Source organism: Crocuta crocuta, unplaced genomic scaffold (assembly GCF_008692635.1).
Source record: "Crocuta crocuta isolate KB4526 unplaced genomic scaffold, BGI_CrCroc_1.0 scaffold186, whole genome shotgun sequence".
Lineage (NCBI taxonomy): Eukaryota > Metazoa > Chordata > Mammalia > Carnivora > Hyaenidae > Crocuta > Crocuta crocuta.
The window spans coordinates 1,994,333-2,007,654 of NW_027551569.1; the positions used below are offsets into that span (position 1 = coordinate 1,994,333).

Below are 13,322 nucleotides of genomic sequence, written 5' to 3' on the forward strand. Positions count from 1 at the left end.
AAAGCCTTTTGCTCCAGGCTGCCTCTGTTTAGAATTTAAAACCTGTACACACCATTGTATGGAGAAATTCAACCAACATGTCACACATTGGTTTGCAATTAGCTCATTACAATGTTGACTGCTAAGAAAGCTTACATGGCCAAGAAGATATCCAAACCTTTGAAATGACCATAGGAAATCCAAACCTGGAGCTTGAATTGGGGAAATATTAAACAGATGTGAAGAGGCGCCTGGGTGTCTCTGTCGGTTAACCATCTGACTTCGACTCAGGTCATGATTTCATGGTTCGTGGGTTCGAGCTCCGCATCGGGCTCTGTGCTGACAGCCAGCTCAGAGCCTGGAGTCTGTTTCAGATTCTGTATCTCCCTCTCTCTCTGACCCTCCCCTGCTCACGCTGGCACGCTCTCTCTCTCTCTCTCTCTCTTTCTCTCTCTCAGAAATAAATAAAACAATGAAAAAAAAAAAAACAGATGTGAAATCCCAGATATCCTTTGCAATTTAGAAGGCAAAATTATTTAGCACAACCACTTTTGGCAAGGGTTTCAATTTTCAGAGTATGACCAGGACCCACAAAACCATTATGTAAGAAAAAAGTGAAGTTCAGTGTTGGGGAAAATATCCTAACATCAGCTTTGATTATGGTCTTCATGATCCACTTTCTCTCATCTATATAACGGGACAAATCATAGTCTGTCATTATATGCATTATTTTTGTTACTTCAAGGGTATAAAATGACTTGAAAAATTAAAGTGATGAATAACTTAATAATTAGAACAAGCAAACCATGTGTAAAAACATAGCTTTGGAGAAATGTAATTTCTGGAATGGACAGATTGTCTAATAGGTAAAAGAATGGCTCTTGGTTTTATGCTTCATTTATTCATTCATTTTTTAAAATGGTGGAAGAAATCTAAGAAATGATACAATCAGGTTGGCTATGAGTCTATTTGTTCTTCTGTAGAAAAACAAACAAACAATCCTCAAACACAACTGTCTTTGGATGGAAGGAAGAGAGAAAGACAGAGAAAGGAAAGTGAAAAAGAAAAAAGAAGTCATTCTGGTTTATAACCATTTGTAGTTTGGATGTAGCTTGAACTTTGCATTTAAAAAGATAGCATTTTTCTGATTTTTTACCAATCCCCCTCCTTAACTTGCCATTTCTAATCATAACTTTCTCCTTGAAAGCAAATGACAAGTGAGGAAAATTTGGTTTATGGCTGCTAAAGTCTCTGCCTTAAGTGGGCACGACTTTTATTCAAACGGGTCAAAATGAATGTCTGAGAAGGGGTGAGATTTTAAGGCTTGAGCAGTGAGTGGAAGTGTCATTTCCTGACTCCACGTTTTTGTCATTGTGGAGCGGGGCTTCATCTGGCACTTTAGCTTTCCCATCTACACTAGTTAAAATACCATGTTGTCATCTCCCTCTGTCTTTTTCCTCCTTCAATAAGGATCTTGAGGAGATTGAGAGAATGAATGGAGTAAATGTATATCATGTATGTGAATAATATTCTTTTGCTAACGATGTACACTAGTCATGGGAAAAGTGTTTTTCTATGTGATTTATATTCATTCCTCTAAGCTCTGAAGTCTTCCCTCAAAATTTAGTCCATGGAATGTAAATCCAAGATTCATAATGGGCTAAACTGGTGAGAAAGATGAAGGAATCAGGTTTTTAAGACGATAGGGAATGGCCAGGGTTGTGTCCATGGGGAGGGCCACCCCCAAGGCCAGCCGGGTGTACAATTCTGGGGCACCACAGTCAAATCATATTGTATGTGAATGGTGCCCCCTAGTGTGGAGTAATGCGTACCCTGCCCATTGGTCCCTTTAGTGCATCTACCTTGAATTCACTGTGTGCCAGGAATGGTTCTAACTGGTGGAAGACAGCAGTAGAGAAGGCAGACAGGAATCCCCGGCCTCGTGAAAATTAAAAGCATTCTCACTGTATTATTTTTTTAAGGCAAAAACCACTAGGCCAACCATATAAAATGCATATATGCACAGAATTTGGCCCATTGGCCTACCAATTCATGACCCCTGCTCTAGGCTTTTAAATTATTTCTGTGATCTTGCAGGGTTTTGCCACAGGGACAAAACACAGAAATGTAACTGACCCATAGGTTTGCATCTCCTGCTTAGCTCATGCTTAATGAGAGCAGTATGTATTTAGAAAAGTCAGCTAATTAGTTTTCAGTTTCAATTTGATTTCTCAATCCCAGTGTCTCTACTTACTACTTCTTCTATGATAACATAATTCCTAAGGTGATCTGTTAGGTAAGTGAGGAAGGAAAACTAGAATGAGGCAGGGGTCATGGCATTCTGCCAAATCACTGTCTGCCTAAAAACCCATCGCTCTTGGAGACTAATGGCAGAGGTGAGCAATGTTCACTGTGGCTCTTGAACCAATTCAAAGTCTTCTCCTAACCACCTGCAAACTTAATTAGTTTTTTGTTGTTGTTGTTGTTTTTTGTTTTGTTTTGTGAGGAAAAAAGGAGTCCCTAAAGCTTCAGGTCTCTTAGGGGTTATGTTAATAGAAACAGGAAAGTGCAGAATTTAAAGAACTCTCAGAAAGAATTTATTTTTCAGTCTTATGGAATCTTAATGCCATTTGATGGAAAGTTTTAATTTAATCTGCATATAGGAAAAATGGAACAAATAAAGTTCTGATCACCTAGCTACTTTTATGTCTGTGTGAAAGATTTCTTTCTTTCTTTCTTTCTTTCTTTCTTTCTTTCTTTCTTTCTTTCTTTCTTTCTTTCTTTCTTTCTCTCTTTCTCTCTTTCTCTCTCTCTCTCTCTTTCTTTCTTTCTTTTTTTTCTTCTTCTTCTTCTTCTTCTTCTTCTTCTTCTTCTTCTTCTTCTTCTTCTTTTTTGCATTGGAAATTTCAGTAAAACTGAAAACTTGTATTGATTTTCTGTGAGAAGCTTTAGAGAAATGCTGTGATGGTACTCAAAGAGTTTAAAAGTTTCCACCTCAGAACTCACTTTGAATTTTCTTAAATAAGATCATGACTCAAAAATATTTTAAAAACTTAGGTTACAAATCTGACGAGAGACAGTTACAGCAGAAAGGTATAAAGACCAAATGTAAGCATCTACATCTTCCAAGTAGAGCAGAGACCTTTCATGAGTACTCTTCCTCTTTTTCTACCTGCCTTCCAGAATCCTTTCTTTCCAAAATCCCTCATAAATGAATGATAATAATAATCAGAGGAGAGAGTATTTCCCTATCAATCTGCACATTACATTAAATTACTTTTCCCAAAGTCTGGAAGTATTTCCTGAAAACTGGCAAAGGTAATAATTTTTTCTCTCTCTCTCCCTCTCTTTAGATCACAAAGCAAAATTCCACTGTCCCTCTCCCCCCCCTTCTAAAAAAAAAGTTGTCGAGTTTTGCTTTTCTATTCACTGCAGTTCTGGCCAAAGTAAAGCCCTCTTTCTCAATGACGTCAAGATCTTTACCAAGATTAGGCTTTCATTTCTCTATTGCAGCAATTAGCCAGGGAATGTATAAAAGGCTTCAGGGAGACTCACTGGGCTGCAGAGAGAGAGAGAGAGAGAGAGAGAGAGAGAGGCACTTTGCACCACAGACAGATAGCACGAAGGAAAAGCCAGAGCGAGTGAGGAAAAGAGGAGTCAGTCGCTCCTGGGGAAGGGAGAGAGAGACAGGCTGGGAGAAGGAGAACAGAAAGTGTGTGTAAAACGGAGTAAAAAAGAGGAAAAACTACCCTTCAAGCACATTTTTAAAACTCTGGCAATTCAAGAAAGAAACGGGCTACGTTTCTGAACATTAGAGACAATGAAAAGCTAAAGGAAATTTTGCAATCTCTGCCACAGTCTCATAGGTGCTTCGAAATGAAAGTAGAGCTGCCTGTCTTTCACCGACTCTGAGAGGGGTGACTGGATTAGGGACGGGGACGCCAGTTTGTGTGTGTGGGTTTTTTTTGTTTTTTTTTAACATCTTANTTCTCCCCCCACCCGGCCTTCCCCTTTATCTCCCCCACCCCCTCTATCACCACCCCCCTTTTAAATAAGAGGGTGAAGGGGAACCAGAGCGCACAAGGGAACTGACTGGGAGGCAGAGAAGATGGGCATCCTCAGCGTAGACTTGCTGATCACACTGCAAATTCTGCCAGTTTTTTTCTCCAACTGCCTCTTCCTGGCACTCTATGACTCGGTCATTCTCCTCAAGCACGTGGTGCTGCTGCTGAGCCGCTCCAAGTCCACTCGCGGGGAGTGGAGGCGCATGCTGACCTCAGAGGGAATGCGCTGCATCTGGAAGAGCTTCCTCCTCGATGCCTACAAGCAGGTGAGCTGCCCCGACAGGGGCTTCTCCCTTGGGCAGTAGGGGCAGGGGCTGGTGAGCGAGGGACCGCAGGCCCTGGGGAGCTTCGGGCTGGGATTGTGGAGCGCTACTTGGGCTCCTGGTGGTTCCGCTCAAGGGAGCTCCTACTTGCACCTTCCACACCTGTCACGCAGGTTAGATTTGGGGGTGACAGGTATTAAGCTGTAATGACTCTGTGTGTGACCTAGTAAGGAGGCTTTCTAATAAGAGCCATTAATGTCTTGCTGCAGTTTTGGAAGAGAAGGTATTTGTGCCAGTTGAGTAACTTTGGGAAAAGTCAGAAAATGTTGGGGGAGGGGAGGAGACTGCTGTATTTAACCTGCTCTTGTCTCAGAGTTGATTCTGATGTTTTGCTTGATGAGACGCTGAGGTGCACTAGGAAAGACAGTTCAGTGCTGGGCACTGAAGGGCAAGGGAAAAAAGGAAATGCTCCTCAGAACCCTCAGAGTCAGCAAGACTTAACAAAATGATCACAGCTAGTGAGATTTGGCATAAAAGCCCCCTTGTTTCTGGTAGAGGTAAGAGTTAATGAAAGCAGCCCTGGGTGCCGTGTCATCCTCTACGTGGATATTGTTTTACTTAAAGGTTAGTTGACAAACGATGTACAGGTGTACAGCATGGTGACTCGACAATTATGTACATTAAGAAATGTTCACCATGATAAATACGGTCACCTTCTGTCACCGTACAAGGTTATTACAAACTTATTGAATGTATTCCCTGTGCTATACTTTTCATCCCCATGACTTACTTGATTTGAACCCTTTTGGAGTAGTTATCAGGCACTGAGTCCTGGGTCACCAGATACCAATTTGCAAAAGAAAGAGCTGTGAACTGGCTGTCAGAAATCCAGACTTTGTAAGGGAAACCACATTTGCTTTCTCAAAAGTAAAGTAAGTTGTCCTAGAAAGAACAGATAAGTCTATGGTTCATTACAGTCTCAAAACCGTGATAACACGTCTTGAGCACTGGAGCAGTGGCCTCACTTAGCTGCAGAACGCATGTCCCAGGGCTGCTCCGCAAAACCGGAGCTGGTGATCTGATCTTTGTTTCTGAGACTTGCTGACATTCCAGACTTTTGGCTGCTTGGAGATGTTGGTAGGACATCCTCAACTCCAATCCCAAGGGCCAAAGAGGAGCATTTCGGCATGGTCCTTTGTCAGTTGGCCCCGCCACCTCTGCCCACGTGACTCCTAAAGATCTCTGGGCTTGAGAAGAATGGACTCACTTGGCAGTAGTTGCTGTCAAAGTAGACAGTCTTGGTTTTCCCCAGCTGTACTGGGGGACCTTGTTCAAGATGGTAGGGAAGGGGGTGTGAGAGGCATATGGAAGCCAATGAAGTGGTACACTGTAGACAAACAGCACACAGAAACAGGAGGAAAACTCAGAATCAAAGAGGAAGAAAGGAATGAGTCCCCCATAAATAAACCCTAGAAAAATAAATCTATGTACCAGGAAAGGAAAAGGAGTAGCTTCTAGTCACAAAGAATCCGGAGTAGGTTTGTTCCACTGGAAATTAAACAAGTATTCAAGAAGGAAATATTCATTGTGAATTCAGGAAGGTTTGCTATAACACATGTCTCTGTTATCAAAAGTAACTTGCATGAGTCCTAAAGGCCAGAGAATAGTAAGAGCTCTTGTTAGTAAGTGAAAATCCCTTTATGATAATATGAAACAATGCTTAAAGTTCTAACCATATAATCTCCATTATATTATCTATGTTGGGCAAAGGGGGGATGATGGAGAGAGATACTCAGATGACCATTTCATTCCCACAAATGTATTACTGCATGTGAAATTTTCATGTTTTGATATGGGAGTAAAGAGTTTGAAAGAAGGTGGAGAATGCACCAGTATATCAGGCACATCATGATTGGAAGTTCCCTCAACTACATCTGTATTTTGTAGGTGTTAGGAAGACAACATGGTGATGCCAATGGCTTGAACTCAGCATACGCAACTCTTAATTTTTTGAAAGAGAATTGACATTTGCCTATAAAAGAAAAGTCACTGCTTAGGAGAATTTTACTTACATGCATACATGCTTACACAGATATCTCACATAAAATGTGGGGGCTGTGCTGTTACCCACAAATATTGAGTGAGATTGTTTTTCCTATCAAGCAGCTTATTGAAATAAAAAGGGAAAAACAAGCAAATGCCTCTTCAATACACTTTATTATTTATTTTTTCCACTAATGTATAGGGTTCCATTCTGCAGCAATATTTTGTTACTTGTAGTCCAAGAAATTGGCGAGGACAAGTGATTTTTCTTTTTTTTTCCCCCCTTTTTTTGCATATGGTTTATGTATTCTTCTCCTATATTTTTTCTATCGATTTGATTAGTGACCAAGTTCATAGCTGACATTATTATGTTTGCTTTTTATGAGTTATGTAATAGATACCATGAGAAGAGGCAAACCAGGAACCTATATATCTAGAGAAAAGACTAGACTGGGTATTCGATGAATAGAAACATTGCGAACACAGCTTGCACTGAATTTAGGTCCCCTTCTGTCTCTCAAATATGACAAGGGTGGTGGTGGCTGTGATGGCATTTGAAGGTCACTCAGAATCTCTAAAACAGGTTGAATGACTTCCCTGACTGCTGTTTTCATCTGTGACACTGTTTTGGGTGCGGCCATTTCCAGAACCACACTGGAGGAAGTTCTGTGTGAGATGGCACCATGGTGTTTCACAATGCTGACTTACATTACCTCAAGGCCTCCACCCTCAGAAGCAGAGATTTCCGGAATGAAGGGTTTGCACACCTGCCATACACAAGGCACATAATTTCTAATTCTCCTCATTGAAGGTCAGATATTTGGGGAGATAGAGCAAGGGCAGTAAAAGTGTTATCCCTGTGTTTGTCTCCTTTAGGAGGTGACAAAGAAATTAAAATAGAACAAAATAAAACAACCCTTCTTCATTAAAATGTTGAATGGGATTTAAAATTAATTCCAGAGGGAAAGCTTTAAAGATAATTTGCACGTGGTTATAGGGACTTCCATGCATGGGTTTTGATGGAAAAAAAGTCTGAAGAAACTTGTGACAGACAGAAGTGAATAACAGATGTTTGTTATTTAGGTTTTCCTAATCTGTGTCATTGCATCTAACACTGCATCCTTGTACTCATGCTCCAAGACTTGAAAACCCAACCAATAAGCAAACTCTGCTGACTGGGAGCCAGGCTCCTACCTAAATGAAGTGTAAAAGTAAACACACAGTATAGATGCTGACAAGCAGTTTAGTTTCTATGCAGTTAATATCGCAGTAGCACAGAAAACATATTCATTTGAACATGTAATTTTGGTTTTGAAAAGGTCTCTAACATCCTCCTCTTCCTCTTCATTCACCTCAAGTCTTTTGACAATGGAAAATAGCCCTTTTAAGAGAGAAACCTTCCCAAAAGAACACAAGGGAAGCTTGTCCATCACTTGGATAAAACACTAGGAAATGATAAAGCTTAGAGCTATGTTTTCAGGGCATGAATTGAAAAGAGAAGAACTTGGAGGAGAGAGTTGGTAGTTCATTCTTCAACTCTGGTTTATTTGGCCAGTTGGAATGTACCTGGGTAAATCACTATTTAATCATTGTCTGCCCATGTTTATAAGGACACTGATGTAGCCAGGCCATTATGGCAAAGAATTTGAAATTTCTTGATGGTTAATAAAGCCATTCTAGGGCTTTGGGTAGCAAGAAGGATGTGTGAATATTGTTCTGTCACACACCCAGCCCCCATTTTTATCATTTGCCTTACTTCCTATCATGAGATGAGGTAATGTTTTGTCCAGAAGCCTTCCTCAGGCTGTGGAAAAGAGAAAGGAAAAAAACAAAAACAAACAAACAACCCCCCTCCAAAAAAAACAAGGTTAGTAGTATATGCTCTATTTCTAGCTTCTGCTTGATGAAAGTTTCTTTTTTTCTCTTGCCCTGCATTTCACAGTCCACCTGCTAAAGCAGTATTATCCTTTCCCCCATGCACTGAACACTGTCAGTAAAAGGAATCCTGTCATCAAAGGAATCAAATTTATATGCCATATATTTACACTCTTGTTCATATTTATAAATATGGCTATCACAACATTTGCATTCTGCCTAGAGAGGTCATGTGTTAAAAATGCAGCCTTTTATTTACTTCCTTGTTGGTGTTGTGATGATGTTGATTACACAAACATAGGAAAGAACAACTGTAATAGCGCAGATGAGAGAGATAAAGTCAGTGATGACGATATTTCATTTTACGTATGTCCTTTCTGATCCTTGCAAAATAAAGGGACCCTTTGGGAACATCGGAACTTCAAGACCAATTAGTGGAAATGATGCTTCTTGTGTTTGGGCATTAAATACTGGGCAGGGTTCTCTTTAGAGCAGCTAATGCTGGCAGGGAAAGAGGTACCGACCTAATTACTCTTCCGCAAGAGTAAAAAATGCCTTTTGAATGCCTCTTTGGCAAATATGTCTCATTAAGGACAAAAACCAAACACAAACCCTCTAAGAAGGAGAAATTAAGATGATAGGTAACTTGTGGCCAGGAGACTTTCTGTGCCACTGTGGGAAATTAAAACAAAGTTTGGGAGTACCAGGGGATAGCTTGTTTTTGTTGAGCTTCTTTCCTGCAGCCTAAATGTTATTATGGGACCAACTTTATTTTCTTCATCATTTTGGCTCTTTGTCAAGGAATGCTTTGCTCCTGGGGAAAGCAAAGAATCTTCCATCATTGAAGACAATGGTGATTCTCCCATTCCATCTCAGCAGGGCATATAACTGAGCACACCAAGACATTCTCCATTTGAAACTCTGGTCATAATAGGAATTTAATTTTCACGGAGATCAAATGGGAAGATGAGAAATGAGATTGGTCTCAAATGGCAATTGAGAAAGGACAATAACATCCTTTTAAAATTTTATTTTTTTTGTTTAAAGTGAACTTTCATTTTTTAAAATTTGTAACTTTCTTTTCTTTATTGTTGCTAAAGTGTCATCAGCAGGTTTTAGCAAAGACGAACAAGTTTTATGATTAGTATATGATGTTTATAAAAGTAGACTACTGGTCTACTCACACTGGGGCTCACAAATAATGGTTGTGTTTTTTCCCGTCATAGTTTTATTAATATCATTGGTCTTACCTATGAATTTTCTCTAACCTACTCACCCTCATGAACAGGATATCTGTTTATGACATTCCAATCTACAGTAGGGCCCCATGGCTGCAGAGCAAAATAAAAAGAATTGGCTACTTTCATTTCATACATTGGCCAGCCAAGATAATCAAGAACAGATCAACAGTGTTTGGTGTTGATTATGGCAGAACTCTACAATAGGGCCCCAGGATTCACATTTCTGAATTATCAGACTCAGTGAGCATATCCATCACCCAAACATAATTATTTTCATTGCAGGTCTAGGTTGTTATTAAGTGCAATACTCTTTACTGATCCCTACCTCTAGGATTATAATAGCTATCATTCATTCAGTAAGTCATTCAACAAAATTCCTGCTTAATAAAATGCCAGTGCTGCCCTTGGCACTACACACACACACAAACACAGGGATTATGTATTTGGTAACTTTTCTAATTTTTAATTTTAGAGTGACAGTATAATACTTGTTTGAAATTTCCTAAGGTAGACTGGTCTGTATTTTGAAAAGAATTACATGGCTGAACTATAGACATTGTCACTAAAAGGAAGGAGAAGGTGCTTTCGTCTTCTTAGAAAATTAACTACAGGTAATATGAGAGCCACCTGTGACTGAAGCATCAGATGAGATTATTCAGTTGAATGATCAGGAATAATGCAAAATCAGCTCTTCTGTTTGGGTAAGAGTCAGAGGCATCAGAGGTCTTTAACATGACTCCAAAATGCAGATGGTTGTTTCCACCTACCAAGAACCTACAAGTCTGTAGTCCAGAGATGACTTTTCTTCTGTGAATGGGTTGTTCACTTCACAGGAAGTCCCTACAACATTTAATGGATTTAAGTGAATGCATTCAGATCTTTTATATCACAGTATATTGAGGAACACAACACAATATCATTGAAAACAACCCTTCTAGAGCTGTTACTGATAATTTAAGTGGGAAAAATCTTACGAGATGGTAGTGGTAATGCTATCTATTCCCCAGATCTACAAAGAAGTAGAATAAGAACCCATAGATTAAAAGGTACATAATACCTATAAAGTGTATATCTTTAAATTTTAAGTATATTTTCATACCTCAGAGAAGAGTGAGGTGTTATTATTATAACCCAGCTGAAGGTGGTTTATAAGATTTCTCTATCTAGGGTAACTTGTAAATTAACCAAGAAAATCAATATAAACAAAGTAACTTTCTCCCTGATAGTAACTAAAGACAAATGTACTTATTTAAATCATACCAACAGCTTCCTTTTCTAAGAAAGAAGATTGTTATTTTAAGATTTTTTAGAAAACTAATAGTATTGTTTCAAATCTGCATTGCTAGTGTTTTTCAGAAGGGAGAGAAAGAACTTCTTTACTTCTTTTCTACAGTTAAAATAAGTTATGCATTCACATTAGATAGAAGCTTCTGAATAAAAGCCCTTGAGTATTTTACATCAGTTTGGATTGTTGAGTCTTTAACAATTTACTTCTAAGTGACTTCAATTACTAGCAGTGTTATATGTGGCTGTATTTATATGAGGGAAATAAGTCGATCCAGTTGGAAGTGTTTTGTAATATTAAGTATAGCCTATAAAAATCAATTGGGCTGTCGTAAGTTGTCCCTAATGTTATTGGTTTTGATTAAACCATTCTAGGGGAAGATCTGATTTTGTTAATTCAAACTGAAGTAATTGGTTCTTTTATGTTGCCAGCTTTTTATTATCAATTATAGATCCAAAGGCCAGCAAACTTTCCTTCATTCTGTGTTCAGCTATTTAAACCACTTGCAAAGGGGCACGTGGGACATTTTTCTTCTATACCTTCTTCCATACCTGCCTGAGTATTGTATAAGTCAGAGAAGCTTGTTAATAGAAGGTATGATGGAAAAGTAAACGGTCTGGGATTTCCTAGATAAAAACAGGAAAACAAAACAAAAACACATGAAAAATGAGAAAAGAATTCTGGAATAATTGTATGTTTTTGTCATTTCATTTGTTTAATGGAAATGAACCTGTTTCCATTACTTTTGGGTTATGGGAACTCAAAAGTAAGCAGCAGCTTGAGATATCTCTAGGAAGGACATTGTCCTCAGAAGATCTCAAATTACTTCTAAGGATAATCTCTTTTATTTTAACACAGAATTTTTCAGAAAGGTGATATGCTGTTTCACATGTCTGGGTGGCATTGAATAATGGAACCTATACCCACACAATGACTTATAGTGTACAAGGCTCCTTTCCTTATAGTGTAGACCTTATAACTGTCTGAGGAACACAGGCATTATTATCATCAGCATTTTACAGATGGGAAAACTAGAGCACTGAAGAGGTGAAGTGGGAGTAGCCCGTCTAGTGAATGGCGGACCTCAGGTTTTCTAGCTCTGGCCAAGAATTGAGCCCATTGGTATTATTGTCCATTGGTGGAGATAAAGTAAATTAACATGCAAGAATATAAAGGTCTTTCCTGAGTATTCTGGAATTCAGAAGTGGGAATACAAAAAAGAGGTATCTAACCCCCATTGCTCTGACAATTTCACTTAAAGTAGACCATTCACTTTTAACTTTTAAAATGAAGTCAATTAATCATTTGTTGTATAATGTGTGCTAAGCATTGACAGCAAAGTAAGCGCGTAAAGAATACCAGCCTCAATGTAATTATGAAGAGAGTTAACTGGTGCCTTCAATGATGAAAGTAATTACCTTCAGTGACTATACAGAATGAAAAAGACTTTTACTCTTTAGGGCCTTTCTTTACATTATCAGCCATGATGCCTCTTTACTCAGATCAATATATGTTTATCATATCCTATGAAGGAAATACCACGTTGCATTAGAGCCAATTGTTTTTGTATGGAGTGAATTGGAGTGACAATGCATTTCATATGGTATTCCTTCCCTTTTTCTTTTTTTCACCACCAGGTAAAATTGGGTGAAGATGCCCCCAATTCCAGTGTGGTGCATGTCTCTAATTCTGAAGGAGGAGACAATAGTAGAAATGGTGCCCAGGTGAAGATAGTGGATGGAGCCGAGTGCCACCTTCTTGACTTTGCCAGCCCTGAGCGCCCACTAGTGGTCAATTTCGGCTCAGCCACTTGACCTCCTTTTACTAGCCAGCTGCCAGCCTTCAGCAAACTGGTGGAAGAGTTCTCATCAGTGGCTGACTTCCTGTTGGTCTACATTGATGAGGCTCATCCTTCAGATGGTTGGGCAGTGCCTGGTGATTCTTCTTTGTCTTTTGAAGTGAAGAAGCACCGGAACCAAGAAGACCGATGTGCAGCAGCCCACCAGCTTCTGGAGCATTTCTCCTTGCCGCCCCAGTGCCGTGTTGTGGCTGATCGCATGGACAATAATGCCAATGTAGCTTATGGGGTAGCCTTTGAACGTGTGTGTATTGTGCAGAGACAGAAAATTGCTTATCTGGGAGGAAAGGGGCCCTTCTACTACAACCTTCAAGAAGTCCGGCGTTGGCTGGAGAAGAATTTCAGCAAAAGATGAAATCTAGATTAGCTGGTTAAAGGTATGATTGTAAAAGAGGTTTGTGGTTTTTGTTTTTTTTTTTTTAATCATGTAAAGGAAAGGAAACTAGGAACTGAATCCACTATTTCAACTGAGTCTCATTGTCTCCCTGAAGACAGGAATTGATGTGTCAGAAGAACATAAGCCTCTAACATCTCCATACTTCTTTTACCACTCAAATGGCATTTGGCTAAATAGTAGCCCCATCACATCTCTTCATAGTGTAAAGCTCTGAGTAAAAAGATCCCAAGATGGAGAGGAAGAAACTCTGTTTCAACATGTGTTCATCTGCCTTGGGAAGGAAATAATACAGCTGATGGAAGCTTTGGGACCTGAAG

The 13,322-nt window shown here is 39.4% G+C and overlaps 1 protein-coding gene across 1 annotated transcript; it reads left to right on the forward strand.

Moving 5' to 3' along the window:
- Window positions 1-4,044: 4,044 nt before the first annotated feature.
- DIO2 (iodothyronine deiodinase 2) lies at window positions 4,045-12,983 on the forward strand. The gene is given in 3 exon segments (XM_077750712.1): window positions 4,045-4,309; window positions 12,388-12,958; window positions 12,961-12,983. Coding segments are annotated over 3 exon segments (816 nt in total). The 5' UTR covers window positions 4,045-4,087.
- Window positions 12,984-13,322: the final 339 nt, after the last annotated feature.